General features: G+C 42.6%; 1 protein-coding gene across 5 annotated transcripts in view; it reads right to left on the bottom strand.

Moving 5' to 3' along the window:
- The window catches only part of RAD51B (RAD51 paralog B), a 561,756-nt gene that overhangs the window by 111,144 nt on the left and 429,367 nt on the right, over positions 1 to 21,245 (bottom strand). The window contains exon 9 of one of the 5 annotated variants that reach the window (XM_034993400.1): positions 7,024 to 7,087. The exons of the other annotated variants lie outside the window; for them this stretch is intronic. Coding sequence (XP_034849291.1) covers positions 7,024 to 7,087 — 64 coding nt within the window. The remainder of the gene's footprint in view (positions 1 to 7,023; positions 7,088 to 21,245) is intronic. 5 annotated transcript variants of the gene reach the window in all.

Genomic DNA, 21,245 nt, shown 5'->3' on the forward strand with positions numbered 1-21,245 from the left:
TACTATGAGACATCTTAACAGCCTCTAGTCTGAACTCGCTCACACATGGGGGCCCTTGGCAGCCATGTTTGAAGAATGCTATCTGATTGGTGTAAGGGCAGGCACATCACGTATGCTAGGCCAATCAGATCTTCTTGCAGAAATTTAGATTGAGAGATGCTAGTCAGCCTGGACTGGTCCACTGAACTGAGGATCCATAAACTTGGGTACTGAGAAGGTACCATGTTTGCCTGAGTGCTCACTAAGCAGTGAAAAGTGGTCAGTAGAGAAAGAGAAAAAGAAGGAAGCCGATATATGGAGAGAAGTAGAGCCTTAAGTCCACAAGGTTCTGAAGGGAGCTAGGCAGACAGAGGGATATATGTGGGGGAGTGAGGACTAGCTGCCTGGGTCCTTCTCCATTTCCAGGCTTGGGTCTCTTATGAAGCTCAGATGGATCTGATGCTCTTGGGTTTTACAAAATTCTCCTGCTTTCTTCTGGTAAATTTCTCTTTTTTGTTATGACAATTTGAGTGGGTTTCAATTATTCACAAACAAAAGATTTCTAACCTAGGCAATAATATAGTGGTTCTCAATTGTGGTTGAGCATCAGAATGCCTCCCAAAAAGGTTTTCAAAAGCACAAATACCCATGTCCTGCCTCCAGGGATTCTGACTCAGCAGGTCTGGGACAGAGCCTGGACAGGTTAAATTCTTAAAAAATTCAACCTGAGATCTCATGGAATGACAACCATGGAATAGCGGCCAAAAGCTAGGCATCAAAGGAAAAAGAACATTTTGGACCAAGATAACAATGGCAAAAGGGAAAAAATAAGCATAGGATGGAAGAGTGCACACCACTTCCACAAAGCCGAATACCGTAAATGACTAATATTAGCATTTACTTCCACGCTGATCAAACTGTGGTCAATTTCAGTCATCTGTCATGAAGAAGGCTTCAAAGTATTGCAGGTTTGATTTACATATCAACAAACTATCCCCTGCAACTTTAAATCTAAATCATTTTGGTACCTGGAAGCATCAAATCTTAAAAAAAACAAAACAAAACAAACTTCACTGAGCTGGACAATTATAGGTTGCAATGAGCTAGGCTAGGCACAAATGAAAATAAGATGTGGGTGTGTACAAAAGAGGCAATTAAGTGGGAATTTGCTATAGAAATTCTTCCCCGAACAGGAAGAAATTGAGTCCAAAAGTTGATTATATTCGTCTGACAGCAAGATTAACGCCCAAATTATGGAATAAATTAGTAAGTAAGACTGCAAGTGAAATCACCCTCTTATTACTTTGACAAAGGAATTTATCTCAGGTTTAGAGAGTGGATCTTTTCTAGGGTAGATGAGAAAGTTTACTGTAATATTTGTAAAAAAATCTTTTCCACAACCATGAAAAGGAAATTTGTAATATCCTACTCTGTAGAAATCCATCTTTTAGAACTGCATTATTGGGGAAGGAGGCACTGGTAACAACAACAAAAAAAGATATAGTTACCTCTCTTGCAAAGCCTGGGAATGAATTCTCTACCAGGGAATGGGTTGATGTCTGGAAGTCACATCAGGATCATATACAACAGCAGAAGTTTCAATAAACTCATACAGGAAAAGAGAATCGAATTTATGATTTACAAATCTCCTCCATTCAACAGGTACAAATTTGGCAGCAAGTGGAACTTTGTCATCATCTTATGTTAAGGTTCAAGGCCTTTCTGTCAAAATGACTACAGGAGTTTGGGGGTATTTCCTTCTTGAAAAATTTCAAGAACTTGCTGGTAATTGATTGGAGAGCATCATGTAACAATGTGGGTATTAGAAAGTAAGACCCCCAGCAGGGAGAGCTGTCTACTATGGTCAGTGTCGTTGCTCAGTGGTCCCATGTGTGGCCCCACATGTACCAAAAGGGAAAAAATAAGTGTTGGACGAAATATAATGAAAAGACAATATAACCAGCATCTCACATTTACAACATTGTTCTGGGCAAATAAATATCTTAATTTTTAAAATCCTGCTTTCTTAACTGCAAAACTGAGACTCCCCCGAGTCAAATATGAAGGACGATACTAATGACAGCTTTGAGAGATAGGTATGTGGTTTATGGCAAAAGAGGGCAGAACCATAATTAAAGATCCCGTTTCCTCAATAGTTTGTTCTATGAATGATGTAATAAGAAGAGCCAGCATTTGTTGAGAATCTATACCACACACCATTCTCACCCAGTGCATCTTTAACTCTTTCGCTTTCATTACAGCCACCGAAATAGGTGATCTTATTATTTCCACTTTTACACTGGCACAGAGAGGTTAAATAGCCACTAGGGTGAAAGAGCTGCAAGTGGAAGAGCCAGGATACTCGCCCAGGAAAGCGTGACTTCTGACAAAGCTCCTCACCTCTCTGTTACACTACTTCCGTGAATGCCATGACCACACAGACTTCTCACTTCGCTCATCTCTTCAAGCATGGCTGGCCTCAGGGCTATTTCCACAAGACAAACCTGTGGCGGGGGGCCTGGTTGTCCCCAGTGAAGGCCCAGCAGAATTTCCATTCATTCCTACACGTCAGTGATTTTGTTACTGGAAAATCAAGAGTCACAGATTCTGGTACCTACTCTAGTTAGCAGAATTTGAACAAGCCTCTCCAGACCACAGTTTCCTCATTTAAATAAAATAATTACATAATTAAATAAATAAATAAATTTGAGGCAATTTTCCAACTCTCTGAAACACTAGGAAAAAGGGAAAGATTCCAGGCCTCTCTACAATTCCCCGCATTGTCGGGTCTTATTGGCACCACCCTCCCTGAGTTTATCAGCAGCTGCAGGCAGGTAAATTAGTCGTGGTGAAACCTGTAGGTGGCAGAAAGGAAAGCCCCTGTGCCTGGCGGCCTGGAAAGATGCAAGTCACAAAATGGCCGCAGGACTACAGTGTGCTGACTGCACAGTCAGATGCATGGAGGATGATCTTTTTTAATTCTGAAAACATTTTAAATACAGAAGACACAGAGAAAACAGTAACAAACCCTGTTTCTACATTTTCTTCGGTCTTTAAAAAATCCTTTGTCTTGGGCGCCTGGGTGGCTCAGTTGGTTAAGCGACTCCCTTCGGCTCAGGTCATGATCCTGGAGTCCCGGGATCGAGTCCCGCATCGGGCTCCCTGCTCGGCGGGGAGTCTGCTTCTCCCTCTGACCCTCCCCCTTCTCATGCTCTCTCTCTCTCTATCTCATTCTCTCTCTCAAATAAATAAATAAAATCTTTAAAAAAAAAAAAATTCAGTTCCTGGGTGGCTCAGTCGGGTAAGCGACTGCCTTCGGCTCAGGTCATGATCCTGGAGTCCCGGGATCGAGTCCTGCATCGGGCTCCCTGCTCAGCGAGGAGCCTGCTTCTCCCTCTGACCTTCCTCCTTCTCATGCTCTCTGTCTCTCATTCTCTCTCTCTCAAATAAATAAATAAAATCTTTAAAAAAAAAAAAATCCTTTGTCTTGTACATTAAAAAATATATCAAGTCAAAGTACCGCCATTGCATTTCCTTCTCCTGGTGACAACCATTATTAAGAATTCGGTATTCATCCTCCTAGTCTTTTTTTTTATGAATACAAATATGGCGGTTTGCGTACATAATCTTACTTGTGAAGCACAGAGTACCTCTCAGGCACACATCTAGAACTCTATTTATAGGATTGCAGTGTGTGTGCATTTTCCTGTCTAACTAGATGCTACCAGATTATTCGAAGTGACTGTACCAGTTTACTCTTTCATTAGCAATATGAGTTCTTGTTTCCTCACATGCTCATCGACATTTAGGAGTTTTCATTTGGTTCTGGTTTTGGTTTTGGTTTTGGTAGGGTATTTGTTTCTTTTGGCCAAATTGATGGATAAGAGTGGTATCTCATTGTGTATTATTATTAACTTAATGACTCGTAATGTCAAAGACTCAAGTTTCTTCTTCTAAAATCTACCAGTTTATAGCCTTTGCCCAATTTTCTATTGGGTCATCATTTTCTTATTTATTCATAGAATATGAATATGCCTAATTTCCTAAGACTAGAGGGTGAGAGAGAGACTAGCTTGGGAGCCCCTGGTTGGCCCCAGTTGGGTCAAGAGGCTACCCGATTGGCTGGCAGGCTTCTAACAGAACCAACATTCAACAGCAGAAAGAGTGAGGTCATTCTAGTCAGGAAAACAGCTAACTAACTGGTTACTCACTGGGTGGGCAGGTTGTGGACAGGGCTCTTGGGGTCTTTTTCATTTGCCCAGCCATTGCTCTGGTCACTCTGCTGTGCTCTACCTCTATGCCCTACTCATTAGGAGGGAGAAATATATGCCAGCCTTGCCATTATCTCTCACGGGATGGAGATCTCTTGAGCTTTTAAAGAAAGGTTTCACATAGATGAGATGAATTGAAAATGTAGAGCAGATGAAACGAACTGCAGTGGAATAGGAGGGAGGTATTTAGCTGTATTTCTGTGTACCTGAGTTTTTTCTCCTGAGAAATGGGAGGAAATCATTTTTGTTTTCTTTGCCCTGGAGCTAACTACAGACAGCCTAGAGGTGAGAATACAACAGATGTAAAATCTTCTCTTTTTGTGAGGTGAGCGAGTATGTGGCATGAACTTTTTCCCCAAAAGAACTTGGGTCTTTTAACATGTAGGCCACGAGGCTGCTCCATGGCACCATCCCTAACTTTCTCAGTGGAGAAGAGCCATGCACCCTACAGAGGTTTAGAAAGAAAACAATACTATGAAAGGGAGCTTAGTCTCTCTGGGTTTTCTTGAAATAATGATCTCGTGTCAAGCTCTGACTGTTAAAATGAATTATATTTTGATTAATGACCTTTATTCTGCTAAAAAAATAAATGACCAAAGTGTGTGTTTATATATGCAGAGATGTATATTATATATATGTGTGTGTGTATCTCCTTTGTGTCCGTGTGGCTGTACACCAGGAGTGAAAGAGCAGCTGTTCTAGCCATTTACGTTTGGGGGATGGGTGGGTAATACAGTAAGTTCTGTTGAAAGGAAATTATGGGAGAGAATCTGATACCCTGAATCTTTCAACGAGACAGAGGTCAGGGGGCAAGTGTGGAAATAAACATAGAAACTAGCTTCTTGTTTCTAAATCAGTTTTTAAAAAGTAAACATATAACATGCACCCTTTTTGGAGGTTAGATTCTTATTGTTTAGAGGTGTTTGATTTGTTTGCTTGTTTGGTTGTGTTTCTCAGTTGATTTTTCCTGCATAATTCAATGGGGACGTGAGTTGGGGTGGGTTGCCCGGTCCCTTTGTATCAAAACCACCATGTTCAGCAAACTCTTCCCCCAACACGTTCGACAACTGGTTTGCAGACCTGCTATTCCTCTCTCTCTCCAGTTACTCCCCTGTAACTTGAAACTACAGATCTAGAAATTATCACTTGAATTTATTTAGAATAAGTGATTGAGAAGTCAGTCAACCCCTGCTTATTAGCAGATTCACTTAAAGGTTGGAAAGCTTCCTAGATGAATTACTTTTAAGTGACCATGTGGGCTCCATGAAGAAAATGACTGCTGGTGTGTAATATATGGAAACAGCAGCATCTAAGCAATGTGGCCAAGGAAATTGCAGAACCCAGTCGTGGAGCTAATTAGTAGATATGTGGGCGCATGAAAACTACAGCCAGAGGAGCTCGTGCTTGTACAAAGCATCCTGTGTCATCACTGGGTAGAACTTGAGATAATGGCCCAAGTAGTAGAGAAGAAAGTGGAGCAACCTGTGGCCTTGAATTTTTTTTTTTTTAACCTTAACTTTTAAATAGGTCTCGATCCATCAAAGCAGTAATAATGCCAAAACTATTGTCCTTTAGAATAGCTTTTCCATGTATAAATCTAGAATTGTTTCCCTAGATGAAATCCATTTTCCTGAGTCTTGGTTTGAAGTCTCTGGATCTCAAATGAGTCTGGTCAAGTTGGAGTAGGCAATAAGCCACAGACTTCCCCGGTGTCAACATTAAATGCTCCTGAATCAGTGGAACCCATACACTTAATTCTACCCTCCCACACTACTGACACCAATGCTAAACTATCACATTATTTGTGTCATTTATATAGTTAGTGCAGAAACGAATTATGATGTTCTGCCCACAGCGGCAAATGAAGGAGTAGAAAATAGAAATCCTAGGTTTTATCCTTCCTTCGCCACTATGTTTTTTGTTTTTCTGATACTGTTTGTCCGTACACAGTACTTGCTTCTTTACAGGCACATTATGGGTGTTGGAAGTAACTTCTGGACAGAACCGCACCTAAACCAAACCAGCCAGCGTTTGTTCATCTTACAGTTTAAGATACGCAGCAGTGGTTTCAAAAGTCCTTTGAAAAGCAAATCTACAGTGTAGTAATCAGAATCTTAGTGAAGAGGAATCTTAAAGGTCATCTAGTCCGACCTTCACCCAGTACAAGGATCCTATGTGCTTGGAAAAAATCCTTCTTCTGTACAAATGAAATGTCTAAGGCCGTTTATTTCTTAATATACTCAGTGAAGGAGGACAGTCTCTGCCACCTTTTTCTTTATAAGAACTCATCCTATACTTAAGTACCATTTATTTTCTCCCTTCAATCTTCTTTTCTTTAGGTTAAATAGCCCACTTTCATCGTTCTTCAGAGATCTGATTTTCCGTGCTTTTAATCATTTCAATTGCTTTCCACATCCTCTCAAAATGCACAAGCCCAAGCTGGGCATACTGGCTGAATGAGAGCTTTGCTAATAATATTTCATTAATGCTGAATATGGTGACTCAGTTTTTCATGCCAGGCTCCTGTTAACATAGTCTACCATCATGTTAGATTTTAAAGTGTGCTTGAAAAATGCACACACACACACACACACACACACTTGATTCTCTGACATCTTTAACTATGTTATCAAAAAATATTTTTAACATTAACTTGTTTAAATGTGAAAACTCCTAAATCATTTAGAACGCTTTTCCCCCCCTTAAGGTAAAACCCAGAACTCACGGGGCTTTAACATTTAATCACAGATGTCACATGCAGCTGGTGATACACCTTGTTATCAGTCCCAAGTCTCCTCCTGGAATCCCCGAATTCCATATGTGTGTCATCCTGCTTTCTAGAACCAAAGACAAGGAAAAATACTCTGTAGTTCTCTGGGACTTGCCGCTCAAGCTGACCATACTGTCTTTTAGTAGCTTGTGGCCTCTATGGGGCTGCAGGTTCCAGAAAGGGTTGAATTCTCAGATGTGTGGATATTTTACTCAAGAGTCCAGGTTATAAGTGACAGAGTGCCAACTACAAATCAAGTTGTCATAATGGGCAAAACAAAAGGTAGGGCCTGTTAATGGGTCACATTTCCAAGGTGGGTGGACCCAAGTGCTCAAGTGATGATGGAATCTCTTCCTCCACAGTTCAGCTCTGCTTTCAGAGTGTGGATGATCTTTTTTTTTTTTTTTAAAGATTTATTTATTTATTTGACAGAGAGATACAGCAAGAGAGGGAACATAAGCAGGAGGAGTGGGAGAGGGAGAAGTAGGCCCCCAGCTGAGCAGGGAGCCCGATGCAGGGCTCGAACCCAGGATCCCGGGATCATGACCTGAGCCGAAGGCAGACGCTTAACGACTGAGCCACCCAGGCGCCCCCAGAGTGTGGATGATCTTAAGCAGGCTTCCCCTCCGTGCTGGCTATGGGCTTACATTCTATAAGTTTAGTGACCCTAGCAGACAAAGGGGGCCCCTCTTTCCTGGTAGTTCCGGCCAAACTCTTGTGGTAGATTCTCATATCCTTAGCTTGATTCACATATTTATTCCTAAACCAATCACTGAAACTCTGCTTGGTCTGATCCAGGTTCAGAGTCAACCTCTAGAGCTAGAGGGTGGCATCAGCCTCATATGAACCACGCAGATGAAGATCCGGATGGGAAAACTGAGGTGTTGTTTCCAAAAGAAAGAGGAAGCAAAGCTTGTCAGGGGAGAGCACAGCACTCATCTACTGCTAGGCCTTCAGTGTCCCCTCATGCCTTTCAGGGAGTTCACAGTGGCCTGGCCTGTGACACACAGTATGGGGTCAGCAAAGGCTGAACAAATGAATCCACTGGCTAGGGGCCTAGCCCATCACCAGCACAAGACCTCAGACACTTAAGGACAACAGTGGCATTGCCTCGCAATGCACAGAAGAAAATGCTTACTGGGTTGCGATGGTGGTACAGGGTGAAGGGAAAAGGGCTGAGAAGGTACAGTTCTTTCTGTATAATTTCAGAAAGTGCAACCCAAGAATTAGAGAAATCTCTCCCATGGATCTAAGAAAAAGCATATACTTAAAGCCTATAATGAGAATTCCCTTAGTATTTCTTTGATCCCCAATTCAGTGAAGTTCTGATCAGAATTTTGTGGTCGCTTTAGGGCAGCTCAGTAAAATAGGATGACCACAGATATACAGCTGGATAAAGGTATAGGAGGTATATGAAAAGTAGGAGGGGCCAAAGGGTTTCATAGAGAAGTGGGGCACTTCTTTGCGGCACTGAGCAGAGGTAGGATAGCTGTTCTAGGAAATCACCTACCTTGTGAAAGTGATTTAAGGGGTTTTATGCTGGACTGTCAATATAAGATGAATGAACATTGGTGAATAACTCTAAGAGTCTACACTGTGACTTCCAGACACTGTGCTGAAATGGACCATAATCGTGTTTCCTATGGCACAGTGATAAACTTTTAAATTCCAGTGTATTTGGCCTCTTTGTAGTCACAGATATTCCTTTGCAATTATGAGTCGATATTTAACTTGACTACCTTATACTGTGTTCAATAATACTTTTTTAAAGATTACTATCTACTCATAGTGGTTAGAACTTGAAATAATTACAGTCTGTTTACCTTTGGTTCCTTGTTGAGTCTTAAGTTAATTATAAAAAATATTTGTAAGTAATAAAAATAGCCTTGTTGGGTAACACAGGCCTTGGTATTAAAAGCAAAAGGGAACCAGGAAGTTTAGTTGGGTTCCCAAAGGAGTTTTTGGCTGAGAAAGGTTTGGGAAGCACCATGCTAGAAGTCTCCAAATGTAATATACTCTTGGCCTAAGCACAGTAGGAGAAAGCAGTGTAGAGGAAAAGAGGAGGGAAAATGAAGCAACTCTCTTTGTAAAAAGAAGAATCTCTGAAGAATAGTATTTTTATTCTCTGTGCACTCTGGAAGAAAACAAGCTAATTTATACATAATTCTCCCAACCATTTCTCCCCAAATGGGCTAAACTAATAAGACACTGAGAAAAATAACTGAGATCATCAGATGATGATGAAGTAACTATGGTAGAAATACTTCATAACCTATTAAAAATTTAGCTTGCCAAAACAGATAAAATTGAAATACACATCCTCACCTCTAAAATCAAGCATGAAAACATGTTTTCCAGGTATATTCCTGAGGGTTACTCCAGATTTACTCTCCATCCTTCTCCACCCTGCTGTCTGCTTTGGAACCTGACCTGGGTGGACCACATCAACAGGATTCTTCCCTGGGTTTGGCCACTGGGGGGCGCCAGCAGGGGACTGGAGGGGGTACAACGGCCTTGGGCTGTGGGTTGCCCACGCCTCTTAATGAAAGGTCTCAGATCCTGCCCATTAGTCCTCCCTGTCTCCTGTTTCCAAAATCCTCTTGCCCTTTCAGTCTAAGGGTACTAATGGAGCCAATGATGATTAGCACCAGAATACTGCACAGGCCCTGTGGTCTCCCTGCACCCCGGTCCACTCCATTACAAGGACTCCTTTTATTATTCAGGTTTTCTGAATAATCCTAATAAAAGTGCCATCTTTTCCTGATGGGATCCTGGCTGATACAATATGTAATGTACTCAGCTGAAGAAAAAGTTGTAGAAAAAGTTCTAGTAAGTAACCTATGCCTCCTTTTATTTCTAGTCCTAACATTTACTGTTATTTTTATTAGAGTTGAATGCAGGCCAAGCCTAGGCATAAGAAGGTTTATGACGAAAACTGCCTTCAGTCCTCTACTAATGATCTAGACACAGATACAGAGCGGACTGGAACAAGAACTGCTTGGCTTTCATCACATTGACACGAACCTGCTGCTTCCTCCCCACGGTCTTCAAAAATCCCGACCTCATCCTTATAACCTGGCACCCTTTCCTTCTATTAGGTAGTGGTGGGGCAAACAGCACTGTTTGTGAGAGTGTCCAGGACAGTACGAACACACAGTAAGTACAACTGGGGAGATAAGTCTTACTTATTAATGAGTAATAAAATTATTCAGCTAGTGTTTCATAAAAGATGAAAAGGAATTGCTCTAAGCCCCGAGCACCTCCACAGCAGGAACCATGTCTCAGACATGGTTCCGGTCCCTGACCTAGCTCAGTGCCTGGCACTTAGTAGGGGCCGTGAAAACACTGAGATGTGTCAGTGTTACTTTCTAAGGGGCAGTGGGATGGTAAGGGCTGTGGAGAGCCTCACTTGTGTGTCCTGGGTGTACATTTCTACCGTGTACACAGTTCCTCTCCCTCTTCTTCACAGAAATATCATCAACGGCCCCCTCGGTGGCACTTAGCCGATTTGGGGTCATGGATGTCCCCCTTTGAGAATCTGACACACCAACAGATAAATAGAGGTCAAGGACAAAAAGTAGAACAAAACAAACCTCTTAGTTAAGATGCTCTACACAGTCCTGAAGCAGACGTATTCCCTGTGTCGAAAACGGGCAGGGTACAAGGTACTCCATGAGGTATCTGAGAAGGCGCATTCCAGTCCAGACTTCACAAGACTACAGCCCAGAGGAACTTACTTCCTCTCTGCAGACTCCAGCTTCTGATACTGAATACCTATGGTTCGTGGTGGTGATGGTGATGGTGATGAGAGCTGTGCCTATGGGCTCAGGTGCTGTGCTAAGTGTTGCACCTATCTTAACTCGGTTAGCCTCACAGCATCTTTTTCATGTAGGTACTACTATTATCCTCATTGTAAAGAAGAAGAAGTTGAGACACAAGGAGGTTTAGCGGATGGTTCAAAGTCATCAAAGTCCTTCACAAAGAGCCCAGAATTAGAATCCAGGTAGTCCCGGGGCACCTGGGTGGCTCAGTAGGTTAAGCATCTGCCTTTAGGTTCAGGTCATGACCCTGAGGTCCTGGGATCTCTCCCTGCATCGGGCTCCCTGCTGAGTAGGGAGTCTGCTTCTCCCTCTCCCTCCCCCTCTGCCGCTCCAACCCCCCCCCCACCCGCTCTCTGTTGCTTGCTTACTCTCTCTCTCTCAAGTAAACAGATAAAATCTAAAAAAAAAAAAAAAAAAGGAATCTGGGTAGTCCCACAAAATGCTTGAGCATCTGCTCACATCTGCTATTGCTCCCTAATGAGCTAGTAACTATTTCACCTCACTAATGGGACGTTATGCGCACAAGTTCCTTGAGCATCTACTGGAGTGTAAGGCATTATGCTAGCTGCTATGGGGCAGGCAGAGATGTGTGAACCAGTTTCACCTGAGGAAGGCAGAAATGCTGGGCGAGGGGGCAGGTTTAACGCCTCATTTGCATTAATAACATGGTACGCACAGGTGAGGAATAACTGGGGCGGGGCATAAGCACGAGTGAGATAAAGCACTGAGTGGATGGGTCTAAAGTAGCCTGAAAGGTGACATAAACTTCAAGGGAAAAGGAAATTTGACAACCTGAAAAAATTATTGGTAGGAATGAAAATGCGAAGTAACTGATAAAAAAGACAGTCACACTCTGGGAGGAAAAAGTACGTTCATATACCATGAAACACAGAAGTTTGTATCTAAAGTATATTACTTATATGATATACAAGGAAAAAAAGCTATGAAGAGTCTTTTCTATCATTAGAAGATGCCACTTGAAAGCAGGGAAGTGCAGAAGGGAGCCCGGCGTCAGCTCAGGAATGTGGGAGACCCGCAGTTCCAAAATGGACAGTCCTGATTCTGGGGCTCACCGTGTGCCAGGCTCTGTGCCAGGCGCTGGAGATGACCAAGATAGGAGACCTACCCTGAAGAAGCACATAATATATTGGGAAAGACAAACTGCTTTGCAATTTACTATAAAGACTTTGTGATACCCACGGTAAAAGGGGATGAACAAAGAGTCTAGAAGATGAGGCCTGGAAATTTCATCAAGAGTATTCCCTCCACATATGCAGATTGGGAGCAGATAGTTTGTTCAATTCACCTGGGCTCAAATGGTCCATCCTAACACTGTCTGAGTAGACTTTAGAACATAAAACAAGGGCGCCTGGGTGGCTCAGTCGGTTAAGCAACCGACTCTTGATCTCGGCTCAGGTCATGATCTCAGGGTTGTGAGATCGAGCCCCGTGTTGGGCTCTGCACTCAGTGCGGAGTCTGCTTGTCCCTCTCCCTCCCCCACGCTCGTGCTCTCTCTCTCTCAAAAATAAATAAAGGCTTTAAAAAAAAAAAAAAGAACATAAAACAAGAGATTGTTTGAGATCCACTAAAATAGCACCGTAAGTAAACTACATATAATTTGCTGATATGTTGGGCACTGATGAAATGAGTGATGGTGTGTACGACTATGGGTGTGGTTTTATTTATGGTCCTCGGAGGTTAGTAAACTCTCATGGCCGCTGGTGACTGCAGGTGCCTGTGCTAGCCCCTTCTCTCAGCTTCTTTTCCTACCGCTCCCAGCTGGCTTTGTAGCTTCTTTTTAAAAAGATTTTATTTATTTATATGACAGAGAGAGAGAGAGTACAAGCAGGGGGAGCGGCAGGCAGAGGGAGAGGGAGAAGGAGGCTTCCCGTGGAGCAGGGAGCCCGATGCGGGACTCGATCCTAGGACCCTGGGACCATGACCTGAGCCGAAGGCAGACACTTAACGACTGAGCCACCAGGCGCCCCGGGCTTTGTAGCTTCTGAGGACTCCCAACGGCACGTCCCAGTCAGCAGGGTCTCTGAACTCCTGCATGTTCTCTTAGTATCTGAATGTCACGGTCCAAGGTCAAGCTCAGACTCTCAGAAGACTGTCCCTGCTCCCGCTTCCGCTCTCTGGAGGCAGAGCATTGGTACATCACTTCCTCTGCTCCAGGGCTCGGTTTCTCCAGGGCTTTTTGTTTGCGCTGTGCCTCCTCTCTGGCAGGCCTCCCAGTTCTCTACGGAACGCCACCCTTCACGGCCAAGGCCTCTGACTCAAGGCCCATTGAGGTCACAAGTCGGGGCTCAGCCCAAGATCTGGCACATAATAAGCACTCAGTAAAGGTTTGCTGCAGAATGGAGACATGAAGAAACGAATGCCCACATCTTTGGGCCCCTAAAGGACCCTGCCCTCGGCTGCACAGGCAGCGAGGCTCAGCTGCCACAGGCTGACTGGCTGGCCGGCCCCTTAGCAAGTGACAGTCAGCGAACATTTCACCCTCCCATCTGTTCCTGCTCCCAGAGCCCATGGTCTCCCTGGGTATTCCTGTCTTTGGGTGAGGAAGGCCTATTCGTCTTGTCCCTGGGCTCTCCTTGGAGGAGGGACAGCTTCTGGGCAGAGTGCTGCTGGGAAGACAAGCCCCAAGAAACAGTAGATGGTCTTCCTCTCTGTATTCTTGCTTCCCCTTTTGAAATCCTCACAGTTGCCGCATCTACTGGTCAAGGCTACTAAAACCATACATCTCCAAACATCAAACAAGTTTTTTACCCACAAGTGGGGAAAAAACACACAGTATTTTTTTTTTAATTCTTCTGCTGTCTTTGCCAATTGTATCTCTAACATGTGAGAATTTACTTTGGAAAACAGTTTTTCCCATGTAATTTTATTTATCCACCCACCAAAACTTGCCCAGGGTATGGATGTCAGCACTTTTTAGAGAGTGTACCTCAATTTAGAGAGTGTACCACTAAGAGGCACACCAATCTCTCCATCTTGCTTCACCCCGTTCACCCTTCAGTGGTGCAGCTGCACTTTTTTCCAGCTCTGTGTTTAGTCCTTTACCCACTAGGCCTGGAAAGCTAGAACATTTTCAGAGGCAGCGCTTTGTATAATAAAAAAGTGTATTATAACTGTCCCTTTTTAACCCTTTCTCAAGGTGCTAATTAAAAATGTTCCTGGTAATTGTGCAAAGCCAATGCCTACGGCCTTCCACTTACAGGCACACCTCGTTTCAGCCCGAGTTGGGAGTCCCAGCACAAGACCAACCCCCCTCTGCCCCTGCACACACCCTCCCCCCCAGAACTTCACAGTGGCTTCATCTGCCCTGGCCTGTACTGGGGGCTCCCATCCACCTATCACAAAGCAGGGAGACCCTGGGCTTTCAACAGAACACATCGAAGAGGCCTAGAGGCAAGATTCTACGAGGTGCCGCTTGGCTCTAGGCCAACAATCTCCTAACCTGCAAAAGCTCAAATGAGCTGATCAAAACACATTGATAGAGTACCATTTATGCACAGGGCATGAAGAAGGATACACAACCATCAGAAATGTGGCCCTCGTCCCCCCACAGAAGCTTACGATCTAGAAGAGGAAAAAGGCTTTGCCCTTAAATCGATGTCCAGTAATGCTTGGGCCACACAGGCTGACAGCCAGTATGAGGTAAGGGCAGCAAGGGCAAGTGGATACAGGGGAGGGAAGGGGAAGGGAATCTGAATGAGTTAGAATGGGAAATAATCAGTCTGGCTAAAATACAGGTGAGAAGAGTCATAATAAGACCAGATTGTCAAAGTCCTTGAGTGAAATTATGGAATGTGTTATCGTGCAGTCCTTGCAAACTGCCACCTGGATTTATTTGGACCTTTAAGGTGTGAGACAGAAGCTGAATATAGTTATTCAGACATGGATCAAAACAAGGACATTATGATTTTTTTTTTGCTTCATTATATTTATTTATTTATATCATGCTTACTATATGCTAAGCACTGTTCTAAGTGATTTATAAATATTAACTCATTGAATCCTCACAACAAATGCTACAAAGTCAGGATGTTTTTTTTTTTTTTTTTTTTTTTGCCCTATTTACAGATGGGGAAACAACAATACAGGGTTTAAGTGACTTGCTCAGAGTCTATACCTGTGCTGTCTCTCTTGCTCCCACAGAAGAGCAGATTATGGGCCAACTGCTTCTGTTTTCTGAGCTTCTCAGAGGCAATGAAATACCAAGGGCAGAGACTAATCAATAATGTCTTTCCAGAGCTTCTTCTGAAATCTTCTAAGACTATCACTTACTGAATTGTTCCTGAAAGCCCTGTTGGCAACAGCATTCCATCACCCGAAAGGAGAGAGATAAAAAATGTCCAAGTTTACCAAGTGTATGAGTTGACGAAGTTAGACTTGCAGTGGGGAGAGGGGTTCCAAAAGGGCAGAGGAATGTGAGGAGTGCAGAGTGGCTGGTGCTGCCCTCCTCTTGGAGAAGAGAACAAGATCATTTTTCTCAGACATGTAGGGCTGAGGAAGAGTCTAACAGTATGCCCCTACCTCTGCTGTTTTCCTAGTTTACCATTTTTTTGTTTTAAATTCCCTTTTAGAATTAGAATGACTTGAATTTAGAAACTTTGAGGAGTGTGTGGTGAAACAGGAAGTAGGAGAAATGCAGTGTGATGGGGCCGTGGAGCCAGATGAAGAGAGAGCCAAGGAGAAGAAAGGAGACCTGCGCACGATGGGTAGGAAGATGAGAGGCGTGTTGGAAGTCAGAGGAGAGAGGGTGGGATAACTTTTCACCAGAGGCAGTATTCCAGTGTGACCCTAGGAAAGACATTCTTCCAGACCCTTGGGTCCCTCACACACAGTTTGAGAAATGCCATCGGGATGTTTGGTAGGCCACACCCATAGAGATATTTTACACTTAACAACTGTGGCCACAGCACATGATGGGAATGGAATAGCTAACTTCATGAACTTTCCCAGCTGGAACAAGTAAAGCTTTACTTGACAAGCTCAAAATGCTGACAAATCATTTTGTATAACGAGTGAACCAGGAGGAGTAAGTGTTGATTCAAAAAGAAAATGGTGAGGGGCTGTGTATCTTTGCCACTTCTTTACCAAGAGGAAAGCCAAGAGGGGGGAACCAGTGGGGAAGAGGGGTCTCTGTCTTTGTCACGACAGTTGGCTGAGCACTCCAGCAGCCCTGCAGAATGTAGACAAATGGCCATTTTGGAGCAATCATGTGATTCCTATGTAAGCCCATCTTGGAGCTGTTAGCTATTTACAGTCTAATGCTTAAAAGTCTCTTCAGGCTCTTTAAAGATATTAAAATGATGACACATTTTAAAATGTGGTAATAAAGTTCCTGGGCTTTTTTTCCCCCATTGGTTTAATCATTTTCATATAAAATAGGAAACATCCAAAGTTAACATCTTCCCATGCCCAAATTTCTGTGTCCATTGCGATTGCTGCACGACACACATGAACAAAGATTACTTAGGGCCAATTTCAGATGGGAAAGTGCTCCAGCAGCTCCAGCTAGTAAGGGACAAGGAGAGAAAGGGATTACTCCAATATCAAGTCAAACTGGGGCTCGGGAGGGAGTGGAAGAGTGGGGAATCTAAGGGTACCACGGGTGGTAACACAGAGATCAAGCAAAGGGGTTTTGGAGTCAGAAGGAACTGAATGCTAATCCCAAGTCTGCCTTTCCATGGCTCTGTGAACTACAGCACGCTACCCAATCTCTTTGGGCCTTCATTTCTTCATTCATAAAATAGAGGTAACATGCATGTCTCGTAGGGTTGTTGGGCAACATGAACTCATGTAGGTAATGAAGGTAAAGCAGTGGTACATTTAGGCAATCAATACATGATGGCTATTCTTCTTCTCAGACACATGCCTAGGCTGAGCCCACATCACTAGGCCAGATAGGAACTTTATAGAAGCAAGAATTCAAGAGGGTCCAAAGCTACCCTATGAAGGCCAAGTACTTTGGATTTAAAAGGGAGCCCCAGTTCTGACCTAATCATCTAAATTAGAGCCAGAACAAAGAAGTCATCCAAGTGTTTTACAAAGTATGACTTTGAGCTACACTAGAGCTAGGAGGGTTACTCTCAATAGAAAGGGATCCTCAGGGCTAGCTACACAAAGATAAAGAAATGGGAAAGGACCCTTCACCTTTATATGACTAATTTGATTCTATTTTCAGTTTTATCTCCTAGATTGTTCTGCCTGGGTTCAAAACTGATAGTGACCTTCAGTAATCATAAAAACTCCCAGGCTTCTTGGGCAGCCTTTTTTATTATAGAAGTAAGTTAGGGTCACCAGATTTAGCAACTAAAACTACAAGATGCCCAATTAAATTTAAATTTTTGATAAAGAATGAATCTTTTTTAGTATAAATGTGTCCCAGTGCAATATGCGCAATGAACTCATACTAAACAATTACTTGTTGTTTATTCAAAATGCAAATTTACTGAGCATCCTGCATTTTATCTGGCAACCCTCATCAGCAGCCAAGAAGCTACCCTTTCTAACCCGGAGAGCAGCAAAGCAAAGTCACCTCCCCTTCATAATTAGTAATGCACTGGAAAATACCAGAAGAGAAAAAAAAAAAAAGTCCCACAGTTTCTAGGGCTTTTACTTCTAAGCAAATACAGTACTAAATTTACAGACTTAAAAAAATATATATATCATTTCCCCAATCAGGGATTTTTTTTTTTTAAATATCTCAGTCTAAAGCAAAAAAATAACAATGGGAGGGGACTTCCCCTCAGATGACATGTAAATAATAATTGGTAGACAGACGTTTGAGACGTGATGCTTGTAAGAGCACTGACCTCTTGCTGCTTTAGCTTGTCTAGCAAGGCCAATAAGCTAAATTCTTCCAAAAATCTCTCCTCTTTTTTCTTCATGAACAAAAATAATACACATACAGAAATTATATTTCCCCAAATGAAGCACCATTTTCCTTGGCAGGCTCAATGCCACAAAAGACTATGAAATTAACCTTTGGGGCCTAAAGGGCAAGGCCCAGCAGTGCTGGCCATTGTTTCTAGCTCCAGCTACAGCCTGGCTATTCACACTGACCTCAGAGAGAGAGGTCGGCCATGTTGTGAACACGGCCACACAGTAGGTGGACCACCCATGCAAACAAACAAATGCAAAACTCCCTCTTCCTTGGTTATATCAAAACCAATGGAGTTCTTTCCTTCCTGATTGAACGCCAACAATATTCCTTACTTTCCAAAACATCCCCAAGCAACCCCAGGTTCAAGGTCCTTGGCAATCTAAATTTAGAAATAGGTTTACCCCATGGAGTCCTGGGAATTTTAAGCAAATGGTACCACTCTTCTTCTTTTTCTTCTCAAACGTCTAATCCACTTCCTAAGTCTACTCAGGTACAGCAATTACCCCTTCAAAAGTTAGCAGCCAAAGTTTCAAGGAGCTGTTTTTTTTTAGTCATCTTGTAAGTATTACATTAAGCTTCTGGGCCAGAGTACAACAGGCTTATGGCCAGGTTGAACTGGACAAACAAATGGAACTGGTTCCAGCTCACCAACCTGGCCCCAAAATGTCCTGGTCAAAGAAGTGCTTTTTAAATCATGGGGAACCACTACTGAAAATCCACTAATGCTTTGATGGTGGCCCAGTAGGTGGTGGCTTTATGGTGAATCATAAAAGAAGAAACTGAAGAAGGAAACTAATCATCATATCATCTTGGCATAAAGCCTACATAAGGGACAGAGTGGAATGAACTGCCTCTCTAGGAAGCCTTCCTTGATACAGCCAAGGGAAGTGAGAGCATGTGATTTACTTGATTTCCCTGTTTCTGACACAGATATCAGAAACAGTGTATACTGTATGACCCATGCATCAGCCCATCTTGGATGACTCACTATTTTCAGAACATAGCTCTCCCACCCCTGAGCCTTCGCTCACATCTTTCTTCTGAACCACTTTCCAAAGCTTGCCCATGCCTGCTGAAATCCTGCCTTTTTGTCAAATTTCAACTTTTGAGCTTTTTCAGCTTTTGAAGTAGCCTGTGGGCTACTTCTTCTAAAAAGACTTCTTGAGATGGTTTCTCTTTTGCCTCTAAATTCCTGGTGCATTTTGCTTTTTCCGCCCATACGCAGTTATCACATATAATTGGAAGTAACAGTAGACTTGTTTCCCCCATCAATCAGGGACCAGATCTCACAGAGCCTTGTTCAAATGGAGCAAAGGACAGGTGCTCACTGTATGTCAGCAGGATTGATGCAATTATTAACCATGTCTTTGATTTCTTAGTAACATCTTCTCTAGTCCTAATCTTTGCTTTGATGACCTTTCTGATACAACGCAGCACTTGTCTCTATCACAGAACTTACAACATCATGTTGAAACTATCATATTACCTATGAGCCACTAGACTCTAAACTTTCAAGGTAGGGACCTTGTTTCACTCATCTGTGTGTCTGCAGTGCCTAACATAATATCTGAAAATGAGAGGGCACGTAAATAAATCTTTGATGAGATGTTAAAGTGGGCTATGAGTTTTTTGAGGGAAGGATCCACACATTCTCATCTTCTGCACCTTCTCTTTATAATCAAGAAACACTCATTGATATTGATATGTGAGGTAGGTTCTATAGAAAACAGTTTCTCAGTTCTTTCAAGTAGGTCATACCATTTGATGAGCAAAAATATGGAAAAGTCTTCTGAAATACAAATGCTAACCTCAAGGCTTCACGTACTTTGAGAAACTCGAGACCTAGTTGTCTCCAGTGACTTGTTGGGTGGCCTTCTTCCCTAGCCCAAGATAGCCTCAAAAATTTATTTTGCACTTGACCTGCATTCCAGTTATGATTATTTGGCATTTTCAAAATAACTCCAACGAAAGTTGTAAAACTAGATTGTGGTGATGGTGATATAATTCTCTACATTTACTAAAAATTATTGAATTATATACTTACAATGAGTGGATTTATATTATGTAAATTATACCTCAATAAATCTGTAAAAAAATTAACTTAGACTATTCAACAAGAAGGACAACATCTTATTTTTCATTTTGCCCTCCAGGGTCTAGCATCCTAACAGATAGCGTGGCTGTTTCTTGTTAGCCAGGAGGTGCATCCACGCTGGCAGAAGTGCTCGGTCAGGTCACCAAATGTAAACAGCTCTGCAGAGGTCACCACAAAGGCACTGTTGTTCTATCTCATAGCGAGAAGGAAAGGAGAGTCGCCATGGAATATCTACTCTCTCTTGCATCCTTAATTAGAAACATGTGGAAGAGGGCCCACCCACGGGTCAAATCAGCCAGAAAGGCCTCCTTTCTTCTGCCTAATGTTGCATGTTGGCTGAAGAAAGACCTCTCCCTGGGCCTGCCATAGAAATGGTTTCAAATTATAAAAGTATCTACAAAGGCCACCATCAAAGCACCAATGGATTTTCACTAGTGGCTCCCCATGATTTAAAAAACACTTCCTTGACTGGTACATAATTAGTGCCAGGTTGGTACATATGACATATGGTAATTTGTCCAGTTCAACCTGACCATGGGCCTGTTGTACCCTGGCCCAAATCATACACTGCTCAGACCCTCATGGGTAGGTGAAATGCAGAAGTCACAAAATATACAAGCTCTAAGCAGCATCTTGGTAATTCAGATCACACAGATGTCTGCATTCTTCCTTATAATCCATTTACATTGAACTTAATACTTTGGTTCTTTTCATTTTTGGCACCAGTATCTAAACTATCTCAATGATATATGAAGAAAGTGAATGAGAGATTATATAAACTCTATTTGTTAATGTCCTAAAGAAAATGCCACATTAGTCGAAGATGCTATTCATTGTAATGCTCCCCAAAGAGCAATACTCTGTTCTCTTTCAGAAAAGTCCCAGTAAATATTCACTTTTCTTCAAACTCTAGTGACTTGTTTTAGTAGTAGAAAATTGATATAAAGTCAGCATAAATAAAACTAAAGTTTTACTTTGGGTCTAAAGAACTACAAAAGCTGGCAGACCAAATTATTTAAACACACTAAATGGTCTTTTTTTTTTTTTTTTTAAACACAAGGAGCAATCCATGCTAAGACTGATGTGCTGGCCCAACATGGGGCCTTTTGCGAAGAGCAGATAGTCCAAGAGGCTTGCTTTGATCTGACCAAAGATGGGTATTTAATCTCCTATGTAGAAGAAAGCTATAGTTTTTAGATTAATTGCCCGACCACAGATCTGCTGCCAAGCTGCTCCAAGTTTCTCCTCCTAATGTGAAATAAAATGGCCATTTACTTTAAATCATGTGGTAGAGCCAGCTCATGCCAGAGAATATGCATTTCTTCTGCACTCATTTACCGATTATGTAAAAGGTCAGTGCATCATTCACGTGCAATGGGAGCAACAATCAGTCTGTACTCCATCATCTCTTCTA

This window comes from Mirounga leonina, unplaced genomic scaffold (assembly GCF_011800145.1).
Source record: "Mirounga leonina isolate KUSES-001 unplaced genomic scaffold, KU_Mleo_1.0 Mir_82, whole genome shotgun sequence".
Taxonomy (NCBI): domain Eukaryota; kingdom Metazoa; phylum Chordata; class Mammalia; order Carnivora; family Phocidae; genus Mirounga; species Mirounga leonina.